Source organism: Monodon monoceros, unplaced genomic scaffold (assembly GCF_005190385.1).
Source record: "Monodon monoceros isolate NGI ecotype Baffin Bay Population unplaced genomic scaffold, NGI_Narwhal_1 Super_Scaffold_7, whole genome shotgun sequence".
Lineage (NCBI taxonomy): Eukaryota > Metazoa > Chordata > Mammalia > Artiodactyla > Monodontidae > Monodon > Monodon monoceros.
Window position 1 is genome coordinate 107,379,041 of NW_021703784.1, and position 16,883 is coordinate 107,395,923.

General features: G+C 61.0%; 2 protein-coding genes across 2 annotated transcripts in view; both read right to left on the bottom strand.

Moving 5' to 3' along the window:
- Nucleotides 1–607: 607 nt before the first annotated feature.
- PKP3 (plakophilin 3) lies at nt 608–9,343 on the bottom strand. Its single transcript, XM_029208447.1, has 14 exons — nt 9,255–9,343; nt 7,780–7,975; nt 5,538–5,614; nt 4,801–5,432; nt 4,590–4,713; nt 3,715–3,919; nt 3,251–3,425; nt 2,716–2,833; nt 2,471–2,641; nt 2,202–2,387; nt 1,753–1,906; nt 1,348–1,540; nt 1,157–1,244; nt 608–985 (listed from the first exon to the last, which is right to left on the bottom strand). The coding sequence occupies exons 1-14, from the start codon at nt 9,333–9,335 to the stop codon at nt 950–952; spliced, it is 2,436 nt and encodes an 811-aa protein (XP_029064280.1). The 5' UTR covers nt 9,336–9,343; the 3' UTR covers nt 608–949.
- A 7,025-nt stretch (nt 9,344–16,368) lies between these two features.
- The window catches only part of B4GALNT4 (beta-1,4-N-acetyl-galactosaminyltransferase 4), a 12,107-nt gene continuing 11,592 nt past the window's right edge, over nt 16,369–16,883 (bottom strand). Inside the window, exon 20 of the mRNA XM_029208438.1 lies at nt 16,369–16,785. Coding sequence (XP_029064271.1) covers nt 16,662–16,785 — 124 coding nt within the window. The 3' untranslated portion in view covers nt 16,369–16,661. The remainder of the gene's footprint in view (nt 16,786–16,883) is intronic.

Below are 16,883 nucleotides of genomic sequence, written 5' to 3' on the forward strand. Positions count from 1 at the left end.
ACTGTGATCCAGACAGTCCCTGGGGGGCAGGCCCCTTAGAGACTTCAGGTTCTGAGCTTTGCAAAAAAAGCCTGTTGTTGTAAAAAATGTCATTGGGAACTTTACAACCAAAGGGCCTGGCTTGGTGAGATGGAGAGGTCCCAGAACCTACTGGACCCCAAGCCTCAGACAGCATGAGTATACCTATCAGGGCACCTCCAGGCCCAGGAAGGCAGGGCAGGGAGAGGCGTTGGATGCATCTGCCACGTGAGCACAGCCCGGCAGGGCAGCACCAAGGCCAGTAGGAGTCACAGCTGCCCCAGAAGTGCTCGTTCCTCTGCACACCACGTCCCCAGCTCTGCTGCTTCTGCATCTCACTTGGCTTGAGGCTGCCTCTGCTGTCTGCCCCATCTCCTCCATTCTCTCCGCCAGCTCTCCTGCTGCTGGACACGCCCTCCTCCCTGTCCTGGGTCCCCTGACCTGGAGAGGCCTGTGTATGGGCCCAGGGGGGAGTGTCCTAAGGGGCAGGCATGGTTGCAGGTATGGTTGCTCTTGGGGACATGCTGAGTCCTTGGGTCCGACCCCCAAGTCTGACCAACCAAAGAAGCATGAGGGGCTGTGGCTGCTGTGTTCACGGCCACCTTTATTCCCATTGCTGGCTGTCCCGAGGCACTGCTGGGCCACAGCCAGAGCCACCTCTGCCAGTGTGACCTGGCCACCACCCCACGCATCAGAGCAGCCTCAAGCCCTGCCCCACCCCCTGCCCTGCAGAAGCCAATTCCCCAGCCGCAAGCCCCTGTCCCCTTCCCCGTGGCCCAGGCCTTCAAGTTGCACGTGGATGGGGCTCCAGCGAGAGCCCCTGGGCCGTCATCAACCTTCTCCTCCAGGCCAGCTGGTGAGCGGCCCTGAGCTGAGCCCTTCCCTCGGAGGCGGGTCACATCGCACGCTCCTTCTCCAAGGGAGGCTTCGCCTACGGGCCCAGGAAGTCTTCCTTTCGGTAGCCCTTCTGCGGCGGAGAGGGGCCTGGAGTCAGGGCGCTGCTGCTCTGCATCCCGTCCCCCCAGGCCCCTGGTCTTATGGGTGCCCTGGGCCACATGGGTTTCCGTGTCCTTCCCTGCCATCCTGTGCCCACGTCCCACGCTCACAGCCCCACCTGCCCTGGACCGCGGGAACATACCGCCCGGAAGTCTCGGTGGAGCTTGTTGTACTGCCACAGGTTGGCCAAGAGGCTGGAGGCTGCCCGGGAGGACTTCTCACTGTCAGGGCTGGGGGGGGTAGGGGGCAGGGGTCAGTGGGGTGACAGGCTTGGCCAGGAGGCAGGGCGAGCTGGGGGGGCGGTGGGGGGGGGCACGGGGCTCGGGCCCTCACCTGTCCCGCGTCTTCTTGATGAAGAACAGTTTGTGGAGCCCGTCGAAGTAGAGCAGGTCTCGGGCGGCCACGGGACTGACCACCAGCAGGTTGTTGAGGACGGCTATGATGTTCACCAGCACGTCGGCCGGGGGAGAGCTCTCAGCCGGGCTGCCGGGCAGCTTCTCAATCAGGTGGCTCACCACCTTGGTGGCTGCCAGCAGGTCGGGGTGGTCAGTCTCCATTGCCCGCCCCCTGCCCCGCCCCCTCGGCGCCTGGCATTCCCTGCTCCCCCTCGGCGCCTGTCTGTCCACCAGCGCTGGCTTCCCAGAAGCCGGCCGGAGAAGCAGCAGTACAGACAGAGTCCCGGCACGCGCCCGGCCCCCAGGGGAGGCAGAACCCAGGCCTCGGGACGGCTGGACTCACACAGCTCATCCTTGTTCCTGGCATTCCGAGACAGGTTTCGGATGAGGCCGGTCAGTGAGCGCAGCTGGTGGTGGTCAGCCGTCCGAACTCGGTCCAGCAGCGGGTTCAGGATGCGTTCCTGCTCCAGAGCCAGCCGGCTCAGCACGCCCGCCCACTGCCGGCGGGAGAGGGGCTGGTGAGAATGGGTGCTGGTGCCCCGTGGAGGCCCCGGGTCTGCTCCCTCCTGGCCCAACCCTCCCGGCACCTTCCTTAAACTCAGTGCAGACCCCGGGGGCCGAGGTGGCATCCTCCAGCCGCATCCTGCCTGCCTTCCTCTCTCGCTCTGAAGTTCTGGCCCCCCGATGCACCGTAAAGTCCGGGAGAGCGGGCTCCTGTCCGCCGTTCACCCCTTGCGTCCCCAGTGCCTCGCGCCCCCGCGCGTGGCCAGGTGTGGTCCCCGGCCACCTCACCCTGCGGTCGCCTGCGGTGATGTTCTGCAGCGCGCCGGCAGCCGCTTCCGTCGTGTGCCGGTTGAGCTCACAGCGCTGCAGCAGCCGGTTGTACAGCGCCACGACCTGGGGGCTCCACAGCCACTCCAGGCCCTTGGGGTCCTTAGACACCTCGGCGAAGGTGAGCGCGTCGGCCGTGAGGGACAACTGGGCAGGAGGGCGTGGAGGGTCAGCCGAGGTCACCCGGGATCCCTGCTTCCGCCCGCCCCCCTGCCCAGGCCCGCACCCACCTCTCGGAGCCGCCGGCTCTGTGGCGTAAAGCAGCCCACTGCCTCGCCTGGCAGCACCCCTGCCGCATCCCGGCGGCCTCGGCCCTCCAGCCGCTGCAGGGCCGACGGTGGCATCTCGTCGTACAGGCGGTAGGACAGGTTCCTGAGCACGCACACGGCGTTCTCCACGCTCTGTGGACAGAGGGCGGACCTCGGTCAGAGCCGGCTGGAGCCCCTCAGGCCCCGGGGCACTGGCTGAGACTCACCTTATCCTCGCACTTGCCCACGTCCAGGGCGTGGTTGATATAGGTGACCAGGGAGTCCACCAGCCCGTGGCACTCACGCATCTTCTGGCGAGTGGCCTGGGAGGCCGAGCTGAGGTTCCTTTGGATGGAGGCAGATCAGAGACCCCCACTGGGACCACAGGCAGAGCCCACCCCTCAGGGACCCACCCAATGCTGAGATCCTGAGCACCAATCCCCTCCTCCCCCGAGCTGGGCTCTGCCCCTCGGCACCTCCTAATGCCCATCCCCCATCCACTTCTCAAAGTGTCCGGGGCTCCGGGGAGGTTATAAATATCAGATCAAATCCCTGATTTAAAGAAATTTGAGCCTGCAGCCCCCAGTCTGTTGACGTCTGGCCGGGGGCCACACCTGGCGGCCCGTTCCACTCCTGCGTCAGCGCCTCTGCCTCTCTGTCCACTTCTCCCAGACCCCCACCCCCGGTGGCCCCGCCTTGTCATTCAGATCTCAGATCCTAACGCCCCTTCTCTGGGCCTCCCCTGCCTGCTGCCCGTCGCACCTGAGGAAGCCCGTGGCATTGTAGAAGATCTCCGCTTCCGAGGCGTTCTGCTGGGTGAGGAGCGGTCCCCTGGCCCCTGAGAAGGGGCTCAGCACCAGGTCTGTGAGCTGCTCCAGCGTGTCTCGGGCCAGGCGGTCCTTCAGGTGGTCACTGGAGGACAAGTTCCACAGGATCCCTGTGGCAGGTGGGGCGAGGCCGTGGTCAGGGACGGCCCTCCAGCCCCTCTGCCTCTTCCGGGGATGGTGCCCAGGGCCTCGCCTGGCACTTCGAGCCTCACCCAAGAGCCTCGCTGGGGAGAGCCTGAGTATGACGTGTAGGGTCACGGGGCCGCAACAGCGCAGAGAGGAGGACGCTTGGGGACACGGGGCCTGGGGCTGGAGTCCAACTCCAAAGAGACATGCCACAGGGATGGCCGTGGGGACCGAGGGAAGGGTGGCAGAGCGGCGGGCGGGGAGCAGGGCCACCTGTGACATTCTTGCGCAGCTCGTCGTCCTGCTCACGCAGTGAACGCAGCAGCTCGAATATGCCGTTCTCCTCCACCAGGGCCAGCTTGTTGTCCGCGTTGTCGTAGACAAGGTTGCGCATGGCGCCCGTGGCGTGGCGCTGCACCTCCTGGTTGGCGTGGTTGAAGAGCTTCACCAGCCTAGCCACAGCCTGCAGGCTGCGGGCCTGTGGGCATAGCCACACGGGTGTTAGCGCTTGTGCACACGCTGCATAGGTATGTGCAAACGTATGCAGGTGTATATGGATGTGTGAGTACATATGCAGGTGTATGGAGATGTGTGCAGAGGTGTGCAGAAGCGTGCAGGTGTATAGAGATGTGTGCATGCTCATGCAGGTGTATGGAGATGTGTGCAGAGGTGTGCAGAAACTTGCAGATGTGTGCAAGTGTGTGCAGGTATGTGCAGGTATATGGAGACGTGTGCATACACATACAGGTGTATGGAGATGTATGCAGGTGTGTGCAGAGGTGTGCAGAAGCGTGCAGGTGTATAGAGATGTGTGCATGCTCATGCAGGTGTATGGAGATGTGTGCAGAGGTGTGCAGAAACATGCAGATGTGTGCAAGTGTGTGCAGGTATGTGCAGGTATATGGAGACGTGTGCATACACACACAGGTGTATGGAGATGTATGCAGGTGTGTGCAGATGTGAGCAGAAGCGTGCAGGTGTATTCAGATTTGTGCAAGTCAGTCCCTCCTGCCCCTCCTCTGCTGAGGAGGCCCTGGGCAGATGGGGTCTGCCCAGGCAGCTTGGGGATCAGTGAGGGGTGGTCAGGGACCAGACAGAGGACAGTGAGTGAAGGGGGGCCCGTGAGGGTGGTAAGCAGGGGTGGTCACCTGGTTCTTGGCTGCTGTGTCACTGTAGCACTTGTGCTGAATGTAGGCTGCTCCCAGCACCTGCAGGTTGGGATCTGATGCCATGAGGTACTTGACTGCCGAGGGCAGGTCAATGTCATCAAAGCTGCAGAGAAAAGAGGCAGGTCAGGCTGAGCCTGGGGACAGGCCAGGGTTAGGCAGAAGCCCCCTCCCCGAGCCAGGCCCAGCTCACCCGCTGCTGAGCCTCTGCAAAGTGCGGTGGCCACCGTAGCTGTCCAGCCTACGCATGTCCGGCAGGTGGCCCGAGTTGCCCAGGCTGAGGCTGAGGCTGCGCACAGATGGCGCCCGGGTCACGGGCTCCAGGACGCCCCCTGGCACTCCCCCAGCCGCCACACGGCTGCGGTGGCCGCTCTGGAACCGCTGCAGGGTCCGCACGGCGGGGGCACGGATGGTCCGGCTGGGCGGCCCCTCGGCAGCCTCCAGCCAGCCCAGGCCCCCAGCCCAGCCAGAGCTGGAGCTGGCCCTGCGCTCAGAGGCAGAGGCCCTGTAGGGGGAGGCGGCCGCCGGCTCCAGCCACTCCTCCACCACTCCGTAGCGGTCATCCGGGCCCCCGGCCCCCAGGCTGAGCGAGCGCAGGGACAAGGTGTCGTGATCCGCCCAGCTCCCCACCCCGCCACGCTCGTGGAAGGACGTGGGCCGGGTGGGCGGGGGCGCGGCGGGCCGGGCACCCCCATACCCTGCCGCCCCAAGGGCGCTGCCCCTGCTGTGGGCTGAGCTCAGCCTTCGGCCGGAGCTCAGGTCCACGGCCGAGCGGGAAGACCAGGAGACAGGGCTGCAGGTGGGCCTGGCGATGGGCTGGAAGGTCTGTGGGGCAGGGAGGGGAGGGCAGTGAGGGCCGCTGGGCTTCCTGACGCTGGAGCCCCCAGAGCCCCCAGAACCTCCCTCACGGGACTCCGGGCTGTCACTCACCGAGGTGTCCCCGCTCCGGCCCTGGGAGCGGGAGCTGAAACCGGCCTGCAGGGTGTGGTACTGAGCCCGGCACGCACCTGCGGACAGGGACAGCGCAGCCTGGCTGGGCCGATGGCAAGGCACTGGCCTCCTGCCTCCCCTCCTGCCCTGAGCCCTGGTGGGGAGGCCAGTGGACTCTGGGGCAGGTGCCTTGGCTTCCGGTCCCTGCCGTCACCTTCTCATCCCTCCCACAGCCCCCGTCCCTTCCAGCTGTGCCCCTCAGCGGGGGACGGATGTGCTCACCCTGCTGACCTCCCGGCTACCTAGTGTGCCAGGGCCTCCTTCCTCAGCTCCCCGATCCCTGCCAGGGCACAACGCCTGGCCACTGCCCCCAGGAAGCCACACTGACCTCCCGGGAGCCCATCCTGTGCTGTTGGTCACTCGCCGCGGACACAGTCTCCCTGGACCAGTGCCCTGAGGCGCAGTCCCCTGACCCACCTGGCCAAGCCACACCCACCCCTAGCCACACGCAAACCGGGGGCACCGGCACCAGCCCACCTGCATGGCGAGTGGACAGACGGGCAGGTGGATGGAGGGTGGAGGGTGGAGAGATGGGGGGAGGGCGGGTTGGACCATCGGAAGGATGGGTGGTTGGATGAACAGACTGACTGGTGTGTGAAGGGGTATCTAAGCCGGGAGGATGGATGCTGAAGGGACAGCTGAATGAATATGTGGATGACAGGTGGCGTGGTGTGGTTGGTCGGGTGTATAGGAAGAGCTGAGAACACCCAGAGAAGAGTTGGGCAAAGGTCAAACCAAGGCAGAGCAGTGGGAACGGACTGGGGGGCACATCACCTGGGCAATGCCAGGGGCGGGGTCTTTGGGTTGGGAGGGTATTCCTGGAGTGGTCAGCCTCTGCTAGAGTCCCTGCTGTGGTCACACCTGGAGGGGGAAGAGTCCCATCCCCCGAAGGCCAGGGTAGAGTGACTTGGCTGAAGGGATTCAGGGTGAGGGTGAAGGGAAAGAGGGGCCTTGGACCCTCCCACAACCTCTGCCTCAGTTAGGTCTGGGGGGACTCCCCCACCCAGCACGCTCCCCAGACAGGCCCTGGTTAATGAGGCTTCTGGGCAGGGGCTATTAACCCTTTGACGCTAGTGAGGCCCGGCCTTGGGGGGGCACGGCCCCACCCCCAAATTATAATCCTCTTTCCCCTAATTAACCCCTCCCTGCTCCCTCCTCTACCCCATGACCCCTGGGCACCCAACTTGGCCACCAGCAAGGCTGAGGCCCAGGGAGGGGAGGACGCAGGAATCCAGCCAGCCCTGGCGGCCCCTGTGCTGGCTGACCCGCTTATCCCCCGACCAGCAGCTGGCGGCCAGCACTGGGAAGGGCCCTCTGGAGATCACGCGAGCCACCGTGGAGCGGGGTCTTGGCCCCGGACATCCTGGAGGCTCCTCTTACTGTCTGACCTTGGTCCCTGTGGCTGCAGCTGGCAAGGGAGGAAGTGGCATTTCTAGAAGTGCCCTGAACTTGCTGCACACACTCATGCACACGCACATACACACTCACGTACACCCGTGCACGTGCCCCATGCACGAACCGGGGTTCCTACACACGGAGCTGCCTGGCCCTGAGGGGCATTCCCCCACCCGCTGCTCTCATGGAGAGTATCCGGGTCACCCCAGCAGGGCCTCCCCCCGGCAATTCCGCAGGGAGACCCTGGCCCAGACAGGCCGTGGCTCTCCTCCAGGAGTCCCAGACCCCGCCCCTCACCTTTCTGTCTGCTTATTCCTGTGGGGCATGGGGGGTGGACGCTACAGTCTGGGCATCTGTGTCTCTGCGTTTGTGTCTCCAGGGGAGTGACGTGTGTGTTTGCGTGTCTATGAGACTGTGTGTGAGCCCGTGGGGTGTGGGACCGGACGCGTGCGTGTTCCGGGTTTGCCGACAGAGACAGACCTGGCCGGCCACGTGCCACTTCTCCCGTGCCCTCTCTGGGGGGGGTGGGAGGCTCAGGGCCCGGTGGGCAGGTGAGGCCCAACCCGACTTGCAGGGAGGACCCTGGGGTCCCTGCCAGGAGGTGGAGGCCTCACCTCTGGCTTCTCCCATGCCTGCAGGGGTAGGGCGGTGACTCAAGACGGGCCTGGGTGAGTCAGGGAGCTGAGTCCGGAGTGGCCCCACCGTGGCCTCGCCCTCGCACCACCATGCCTGCCGGGGCCACCTCCACCCGCCACCCACCGTGGGCACCCGGGCAGCGTCTGCCTACCTGTGGCTGCCCTGGCCGCGCCGTCGGGCTGGGCCGGCCCGTTCTGCCAAGGCTGCTGACCCAGCTGCAGGAGGCGGGCGCGGACCTGCTCCTGGACACGAGCTGCACGCAGCCTCTGGGCCTCTGGCCCTTCGGTGCCCCGGCGGTCCAACTGTAGGTCCGAGGGCAGCGCCAGGGAGCACACACCCATCTCGGGCTGCAGGGCCGACAGTAGGAAGTTACCGTCCTGCATGGCGGCGGGCACGGGGGCCGGGATTTGTCTCCGCTGTCTCTTCCCGCGCGGCCCTGTCCCCGAAGTCCCCTCCCCGCTGGCCTTGCCCAGGGCTGGCCCGGAGACTGACCCCGCCCAGCCCTGAGCTCAGCTAGGGGCGGGGACACCTGGGCCAGGTGGGAGGGAGGGGCCCCGCTTAAGGTGGAATTTGGGCGGAAGAACAGGCCCTGCGTGACCAGGCACTGCAGCCATGGTTGGAGTGAGGCCTAGCAGGGGTCAAGTGCTAAGGGACAGCATTGAGGATAAAAGGCTTGGAGTGGAGCTTCAGGGTGGAAAGGGGCTCTATGGGGCCCTCGTCCTGGTCCTTGGTGCCCAAGAGACCCCAGAAGCAAGAGGCGAGACGGGCCCACCCCAGGCTCATGACCCTCCAGACCTCCATCCTGCAGACTCCGGAAGTGCCCCCAGCACCCCCACCCCCACCCCGGCCTCTGCAGAGGCCTCCAAAGGGCTGGCTAGCCCTCCTGGGCTCCCGCCCCCTGTGGAGGTGGGAGGCCTCTCCCAAGCCATGAGTCAAGGCTCAGCTCAGCAGGGGCAGGCGGGGCTGCCCCAGGGGGTTGACTCAGAGGGGCCCTCCTGCCCTGGCTGGGGGCTCAGGATCCGGCATGCTCCAGGGAGAGCCCAGGAGTCCAGGCGAGCAGGGTCGGAGTTGTGTGGGGAGGGGAGGCCCAGCAGTCGGAGGTGGGAGGGGAAGGGCCAGGCTTAGCAGTGCTCGCCCCAAGAAGGTCTCCCTGGAGCGCCACCGCCAGCTGGACCAGCACGCTCCAAGGCCTCCCGTGTAGGCCTGGCTTGGATCCAGGACAGGCCCCTGGTGGACTGAGTGGGGGCTGAGCCCAGGAGGGCTGGAGGGGTGTGGGCTGAGTGGCCTCATGTACCTCCTGGGTTCCCCTGGAAAAGTCGTCCTGGGGCCACCCTCATAGGCCTTCCCTCCCGTGGGAGGCCCTGACCCTGGGCCCTGGCCCCCTGAAGGCAGGGGACGTGAGCCCCAGGTGGGAATGGTGGCTGGGGGCAGTGGCCTGGGGGTGAGGCGGGGTCGAGGTCAGAAGGCAGCCCTAGGGGTGAGGTCAGTGCTGGGGAGGGGACTGGGGGTGGGAGTCAGAGGTCAACGATGGGGGTGAGAGAGGGAGGGGAGGGTCCCCGGAAAGGGCAAGGTGAACCCTGGGGTGGAGCCTCCCGGCTCAGGGGATGTGCACAGTGGGCGACCTACCCTTCTGGTGGTCCAGATACTGCCAGCCTCCGGGCTCATCCCAGAGGCCTCTGCTGCCGGCTGAGGAGTCCTGGGCTGCATCCCGGGCCCAGCACTGCCGTCAGGGCCTCAGTGTAGGACAGGACTGCCGGGGCACCGGGAGGGCGGAGTGGGAACGCCCGCACGCCCAGCGAGCTCATCAGACCGGTTGCTTCCCTGGGAGATGTGTTTTGTGTGGAGAAATCCCGGGATACAAGTTTGTACAGCGCTGAGTGCGCCTGGAGGCCCGCCCTTCACTCGAGTCCGCCTGGGCCCACCTGGCAGGGCAGCAGGCCTCGAGGGGCAGACTGCAGGTGGGGTCCAGAGGCCCTGGGTGGTGGGACAGGGCTGCAGAGGGATGGAAGGGGCTTTGGTGGGGTCGGAGCCGCGGGATGGAGAGGAGGCGCCAGGCAGATACCCCCTAGGTCCGGTTTTCCACAGCCTGCGGGGCTTCCCCCTCCTCTTGGCAGGGAGGGCTGCGGGGGCCCCCAGGCTGTGCAGAGCCTCCCTGAGGACCTGTGGACCCCTCCACCTCCCCACCTCGGATCTCCTGCCTTTGTGGCTCAGTGCCCAGGGAAACCCTGGGGATCCCGGGCGAGATTTCTCTAACCACTGCAGGGCCTGAGGGACTGGCTGTGGCTTGGAACCTGTGTCCATCTGAAGCTCAGAGCCTGGTCCAACCCCTGCGACCAGCCTTCTGCTCCGTCCTCCCTGAGAGCCCCCTCTTCCTGGAGCAGGTGTGTAGGGAGAGAGCACGAGAAGGATTCTGTGCCGGCTTGAGGGTGAACTTCCTGGGGGAGGGGACTCTGTGGCAGATGGGGGAAGATTCACCCAGGGAGCTTAGAGAACAGGCGGTAGGTCCTGGGAGTCTGCGTTGGTGCACTTTCGGGTTTGAGATCCCGGGACCTGAGGGCCTGCAAGGGTGAGTGATGCTCTTACTTGGGAGGTGGGGGGATGGGGGAGCCTGGACTCTGCCCTGGGGCCTGGGAAGGAAGGGCTATGGGGGCCCAAGAGGGGCAGGTTAGCATTTACAACCCCGACAGCTTAGAGGTCGGGCTGGGGTATTTACTGGAGGAGGGGGACCCCAGGCAGTTGTTACAAAAGTCTCTGGAGGAGGGGTAGGGGATGGGGGGCGATATGGGGTGGTTTTCAGGTACGAGGGCCAGAGTAGGGGGCGGGTGGAAGGACGGACGCCCTCCTAGTGCTGGCTTTGGTGACCTGGGAGGCACTCACTGTGAAGGGGCTTGGGGCTGCCCGGTGTGTGCGGCCGGAGCTGGAGGAGGGGTACAGAGGGCACCCCACCCCACCTCTGTGGGGAGTCTGGAGTGGGGCTATTGGGGGCAGGAATGGAGGAGAAAAGCTTGAAGATGTAGACAGCAAAATAATATTCAAAACAAGATTCAGGAGCGCGCTGGAGCACAGAGAAGTTAGGTAGATCGTCCGGGGCCACGGAGCCTGCAGGGAGCGGGATGGATCAGCATGAGGGCGCGTACCAGGCGTGAGGGCGCGGTGCGCCGCGGGGGCCGCGGAGGTGCGGGTCTTGCTGCTAGGGCTCCAGCCGTGCGCGTCCCGGCGTTTCCTGTCAGCAAACTCGCGAGCCACGTCCCGAGGGCTGGGCTCCCGCCAAACCCAGCCCAGCCCAGCCCAGGGTTAGGGTTAGGGTTCCTCCATGAAGCCTACCTGGACTTGCGCATCGGGCGCTGCCCCGGATCCCCCTGGGGCGGGGCATCCTCTGCGCCCCCTGGCGCCTCGCCCCTTTGGTGGGGAAGGTCGCCAAGGGTTACAGCCCCACCGCCACCCGTCCACCCCCTCCCCTCAGGTCTTCCGTCCACCTTGCCGGTTCTGCGCTCTTCCATGCGCTGGCGCTGCTCCGGGGCAGGTGTGTGACCAAGACAAACGCAGCTTCTCGCGGGAGCGCTCCTTCTGGGGTCGGGGGGTGGGGGGGACACAGACACAGCGGTCCGCACGCAATGGTGCTGGTCTGGGTGGCGGGGCAGCTGAGAGCCTCAGGGACAGAGGGGGCGCCTTGCAGAGGCCCCAGGGAGGACCCTAAAGGGAACGGGGTGGCCGGAGCCCATGGTTGGGGGTGCTCCAGCAGGGAGGAAGATGAATTGACGAAGGGGAGGCCCCAGGGCAGGGAGGGTGGAGAGAAAGCTGCGTCCCGTCCCTGGAGGGGTGCAGGATGGTGCTTCCTCCCTCCTGAGGCCCGTCTCGGGTCCTGGAGAAACTCGTCACCACCCATGGGCACTGTTTGCGAGGGCTCGGCGGTGGAGGCTGGGTGGTGGGTGCTCTGTTCGCATTCTGTCCTTAATCTTCACAGGAGCGCCGGGAGGCAGAGCAGCGATGTGGCTCCATTTTACAGACCGGCAAACAGGTTCCCCAGGCTAAATAAGTTTCCACAAGTTACGAAGCAAGTGAGGGTGTGTAGGGAAAGGTCTCCCTGAGCGGGACAGGGCTGAGCTTGGGGACTGGCGCTGGCTGGTGGGTGGGCGTCTTGGTAGTAGTCCCCCAGCTAGGTCTGGGCCGCTTTCTCCACTGAGGTTAAGACGGCGTTCGTTTTGCCTTCCTCCCGGTGGTTTAGCTTTAGTCTTGTTCTCATAGGGGTTCCCGCTCCGCTGGGCCCTTTCCCATCGCTGCCTGAGGAGCCCTTTGCTCTCACCATCTGCTCGGCTCCGAGACCTGCTGTTGCCTTTTTGGTTGAACAGCATCAGAGCTGGGTAACCCTTCAGGCTCCAGCTTCCTTTCCCGAAGGACCTCCGTCCCCTGGAGCTGTCAGAAGCGGCCCAACCCGGGGGCCGGGGGTGGGGTGGGGGGCAACCAGGGATCTTGTCGGTGTCTGGATTTTGGCCATTCTTATAGGTGTGTAGAGGTATCTCGTTCTTTTATCATATGCATTTCTCCAATGACATAGGATATGGAGCATCTTTCCATGTGCTCATTTGCCATCTGTATTTCTTCTCTGTTGAGGGGTCTATTAATGTCATTTGACCATTTTTCAGTTGGGTTACTCATTTTATTGTTGAGTTTTAAGAGTTCTTTCTATATTTTGGATAACAGTCATTTCTCAGATGTGTCTTTTGCAAATATTTTCTCCTAGTCTGCGATTTATCTTCTCATTCTTTTGACATTGTCTTTTGCAGAGAAAAGGTTTTTCATTTTAATGAAGTTCTGCTTATCAATTCTCTCTTTCATGGATCAGCCTTTGGTGTTGTGTCCACAGAGTCATCAGCACACCGAAGGTCATCTAGGTTTTCTCCTGTGCTCTCTTCTAGGAATTTTACAGTTTTGTGTTTTACATTTTGGTCTATGATTGATCTTGAGTTATTTTTTGTAAAGGGTGTAAGGCCTGGGTCTAGATTCATTTTTTGCATGTGGATGTCCAGTTGTACCAGCACCATTTGTTGAAAAGACCATCTTTGCTCCATTGTATGGCCTTTGCTTCTTTGTCAAAGATCAGTTGACTGCATTTATGTGGGTCTATTTCTGAGCTCTCTACTCTGCCCCACTGATCTATTTTGTCTAATCTTTTGCCCGTACCACACTGTCTCGATTGCTGTAGCTCTATCGTAAGCCTTGAAGTTGGATACTATCAGTCTTCCAAGTCTATTCTTCTTGGATATTATGCTGGCTGTTCTCTCCAGAAAAGAGTCTGTTAGTTGATTGGCGGGGTTTTGATTAGGGTTGCATTGAATCTATAGATCAAGTTGGGAAAATATTGAGTCTTCAATCTTGAGTCTTCAAGACAATATTGAGTCTTCCCATCCATCAACATGGACTATCTCGCCATTGATTTAGGTCTTTGATTTCTTTCATCACAGTTTTGTAGTTTTCCTCATATAGATCTTATACATATTTTGTTAGATTTTAACCTAAGTATTTATTGATTTTTTTGGTGCTAATGTAAATGGTATTGTGTTTTAAATTTCAAATTCCAATAGTTCATTGCTAGTATATAGGAAAGCAATTGACTTCTGTGTATTAACCTTGTGTCCTGCAACCTTGCTATAACTATTATTATTTTTAAATATTTATTTATTTTGGCTGTGCCAGGTCTTAGCTGCGCCATGCGGACTCTTAGTTGCAGCATGCGTGCGGGATCTAGTTCCCTGACCAGGGATCGAACCCGGGCCCCCTGCATTGGGAGTGCAGAATCTTACCCACTGAACCATCAGGGAAGTCCTTATAATTGATTATTAGTTCCAGAAGTTTCTTTTTTCTTTTCTTTTCTTTTCCTTTTTTTTTTTTTTTTGGCTAATTCTTTTGGATTTTCTCCATAGATGATTATGTCATCTGCAAACTAAAACAATGTTATTTCTTCCTCCTCAATCTGTATGCTTTTTATTTCCTTTTCTTGTCTTGTTGCGTTAACTAGTACTTCCAGTATAATATTGAAAAGATGTGATGAGAAGGGTTTATCATTGATTTCTAAAAATGTCTTCAAATGTCACCTCGGACCTCCTCCCCTTCCCCATCTGTGTCCTTGGCAGCCTCACCAGCACCTCAGGGCTTTGCTGAGATGTCACCTTCTCAGGTCAGGCTTTTTCTTTAATAAAAATTTTGCCCATATTTTCTTCTAGAATTTTTTTTTTTTTAATTTTTGGCTGCGTTGGGTCTTTGTTGCTGCGAGTGGGCTTTCTCTAGTTGCGGCGAGCAGGGCCTACTTTTTGTTGTGGTGCGCAGGCTTCTCATTGTGGTGGCTCCCCTTTTTGTGGAGCATGGGCTCTAGATGTGCGGGCTTCAGTACTTGTGGCACGTGGGCTCAGTAGTTGTGGCACACGGGCTTAGTTCCTCCGCGGCATGTGGGATCTTCCCGGACCAGGGCTCGAACCCGCGTCCCCTGCACTGGCAGGCGGATTCTTTAACCACCGCACCACCAGGGAAGCCTGGTCAGGCTTTTTCTGACCACTGTTTACAATGGCAGCCACACTCAGACTCGGTATTCTCTTTCCGGCTTTACTTTTCTTTACAAGCGCTGCCACCAGCTGATATACCGGATATGGCTTTACTGTGTCTGTCATCTGCTTCTCCTCACGCTTCACTAGAATGTAAGTTCTACGAGGCAGGGATTCTTGTCTGTTTTGTTCACCACTTCTTCCACAGTGTCTGGCACATAGTGGGTGCTCAATAAACAGTTGTTAAAGTGGATTAATAAATTATGGTACACGTATAGTCCAGATTAGATGAAATGTTGTCTGACATTTTTTTCTGCTTCCAGAGGTAGTTATTTTTCTGGTGTGCATGCTTCCCCTACCTGTTACACTCCCCCCGCCCCAATTTTTGGAAGTATATATTCTTTTTTGTTTGTTTGTTTTTTGCGGTACACGGGCCTCTCACTGTTGTGGCCTCTCCCGCTGTGGAGCACAGGCTCCGGACGCGCAGGCTCAGCGGCCATGGCTCACGGGCCCAGCCGCTCCGCAGCATGTGGGATCCTCCCAGACCGGGGCACGAACCCGCGTCCCCTGCATCGGCAGGTGGACTCTCAACCACTGCGCCACCAGGGAAGCCCTGGAGTATATATTCTTAATTCCAGTGCTAGTTCTTTTCTTGTTACTAACATCTGTATCTGGGGATCATTTCTTCTGAACTAGATACTTAGGGAGGAGTGGGCAGTATGAGCTGGGGCATCTGGTAACTTCTGAGTAGGTGTGTGGCAGGTTAGCTGTGTCCTCCACCCTGCGGGCACCAGCAGGACTCACGTCACGAGTGACTTAGTGTTCACAGACACCCGCGGGCTGCCCTGGTCAGCAGCCACAGAGCTGAATGCCCCGGGCCATCTCTAGGGTCTTCTCAGGGCCCGACTGGAGTGTCCATCTGGTTTCTCTTTCCCTGAAATCCTCCCTGCTGCCCTGTGTTCATGGCAAGGTAAATCTTGCGAGGATTGTGTGGAGTGCTGGGCGGACGTGCTGCCTTCCCACAGAATGAGGCAGTACAGAGTAAAAGCCCCAAAGATGTCAATGCCCTAATCCCCAGAACCTGTGGCTGTCACCTCCATGGCAAGACGGACTTCGCAGATTAAGTAAAGGATGTTGCTTGGGATGGAGCGATTATCCTCGGTTATGTGGGTGGGTCCAGGGTCATCCCAGGGGTCCTTATAAGAGGGAGGCAGGAGGGTCAGAGCCAGAGAAGGAGATGTGATGATGGTAGTAGAGGTGTGAGAAAGACAGGGAGAGTGATATGAAAATGGTAAGCTGCTGGCTTTGAGGATGGAGGAAGAGGCCATGAGCAAGGAAGTCCAGGTGGCCTCCAGGAGCTGGGGAAGGAGGGAAGCAGATTCAGTCCTAAAGCCCCCAGAAGGGGCGCAGTCCTGTGGAAACCTCGATTTTAGGACTTCTGACCTCCAGAGCCGTAAGACAGGAAATTCCATTTTGTTTGTGGAAATCTGTTACAGCAGCTGCAAGGAACTCATATGGGCAAGCACGCCCGGTGCCAGGCAGAGCACTGGCCTCCCTGCTGTGACTGGGACCCCAGGGAAGGGGGGGGCCCTCGACAGCATCATGCAGCCCGTCTGACTCTCCAGGGGGCTCCTGACCCTGGACTTCCATGAGACAAGTCAAGCAAACCCCCCGTTGTGTTTAAACCAGTGTGCATTGGGCTTTCCATTTATGGCAACTGAGTCCTAACTATACCCCAACCTGGTTGTAGCATGTCACCCGCCACCCCGGGGTGCCTAGTGTTCCCACATCCTTGAGGGTGGCGCAGGACTGACATCCAAGGTCTGTTTTCACAACAAAGGGGACTAAGCAGACGGTCGCAGGTGGAAAGGCCTCATGCCACGCTGGTGACTGGCGGCTCCACGCACAGGGTGGTGAGGAAGGGTCCCCAACCCCCTTGCCTCCAGGGCCCGATACAGAAGCTCAAAGGGAAAGTGCGGGAAGAGGTGAGTGGTCTCGAGGGTGGAGAAAGGTGCGGTCAGCACGGCGGCTGCAGCTCAGGTCAGGAAAGGGAGTCAGCAGCAGGCAGTGCCCAGGGCCACCGCGGGTGCAGGGTCTCTTGCTGCCGCCCAGGCCCACCTCTGCCCTCCCAAGAGAACCAGGCCCAGAGGATGAGTCAGAACTAAAAAAAATATTTCATTTCATTCTGAATAAAAAACGGAACAGACAAAACTCTTGGAAATCCTGAAACAATGTCATTGCTACGGCAAAATTTCACAGAAATCATCGCACAGGGCGTGGGGGGCAAGCCCAGGCCCCGCCGGCTACGACGACCGCCTCTCTGGGTGGGGGGGCGGCCAGAGAGGGGGCAGCAGCCTGGGGGGCCAGAGAGGGGCAGGCACGGGTGGTGGCTGTGCCCCCGGATGAGCCCCGCTGGGTCCCCAGGGTCCAGGCTCAGAGCCTGGCCTCCAGCTGCCACGGCAGGACAGCAGCTGGGGCCAGGAGGGGTCGCTGGTCCTCAAGGGGCCTCCTTGTGGGCGGCCTTGCGGCTGCGCACGCCCCACATCCCGCGCTTGGAGTGGAAGTGGTGGTAGAAGTTCCGCACTCGGAGCCGCTCCACCTCCAGCCCTGCCTGCAGGACCCTGGGTGGGGAGGGCGAGTCAGGGCTGCCCCTCAGCCCAGAGGATCTTTGTGGGGTGATCCAGACTGGGGGTATGGGGGTGAATGGGGCTGCAGGGGG

What these genes read in the sequence shown, in the direction of transcription:
- PKP3 (XM_029208447.1), bottom strand. Translation starts at nt 9,335, where the DNA reads ATGCAGCCCAGGACTCCTCAGCCGGCAGCAGAGGCCTCTGGGATGAGC. An exon ending in GTATCTGGACCACCAGAAGG is followed by an intron (nt 7,976 to 9,254) that starts GTAGGTCGCCCA and finishes TCGGCCCTGCAG; the next exon opens with CCCGAGATGGGTGTGTGCTC. An exon ending in GCTGCGCAAGAATGTCACAG is followed by an intron (nt 3,426 to 3,714) that starts GTGGCCCTGCTC and finishes CACCTGCCACAG; the next exon opens with GGATCCTGTGGAACTTGTCC.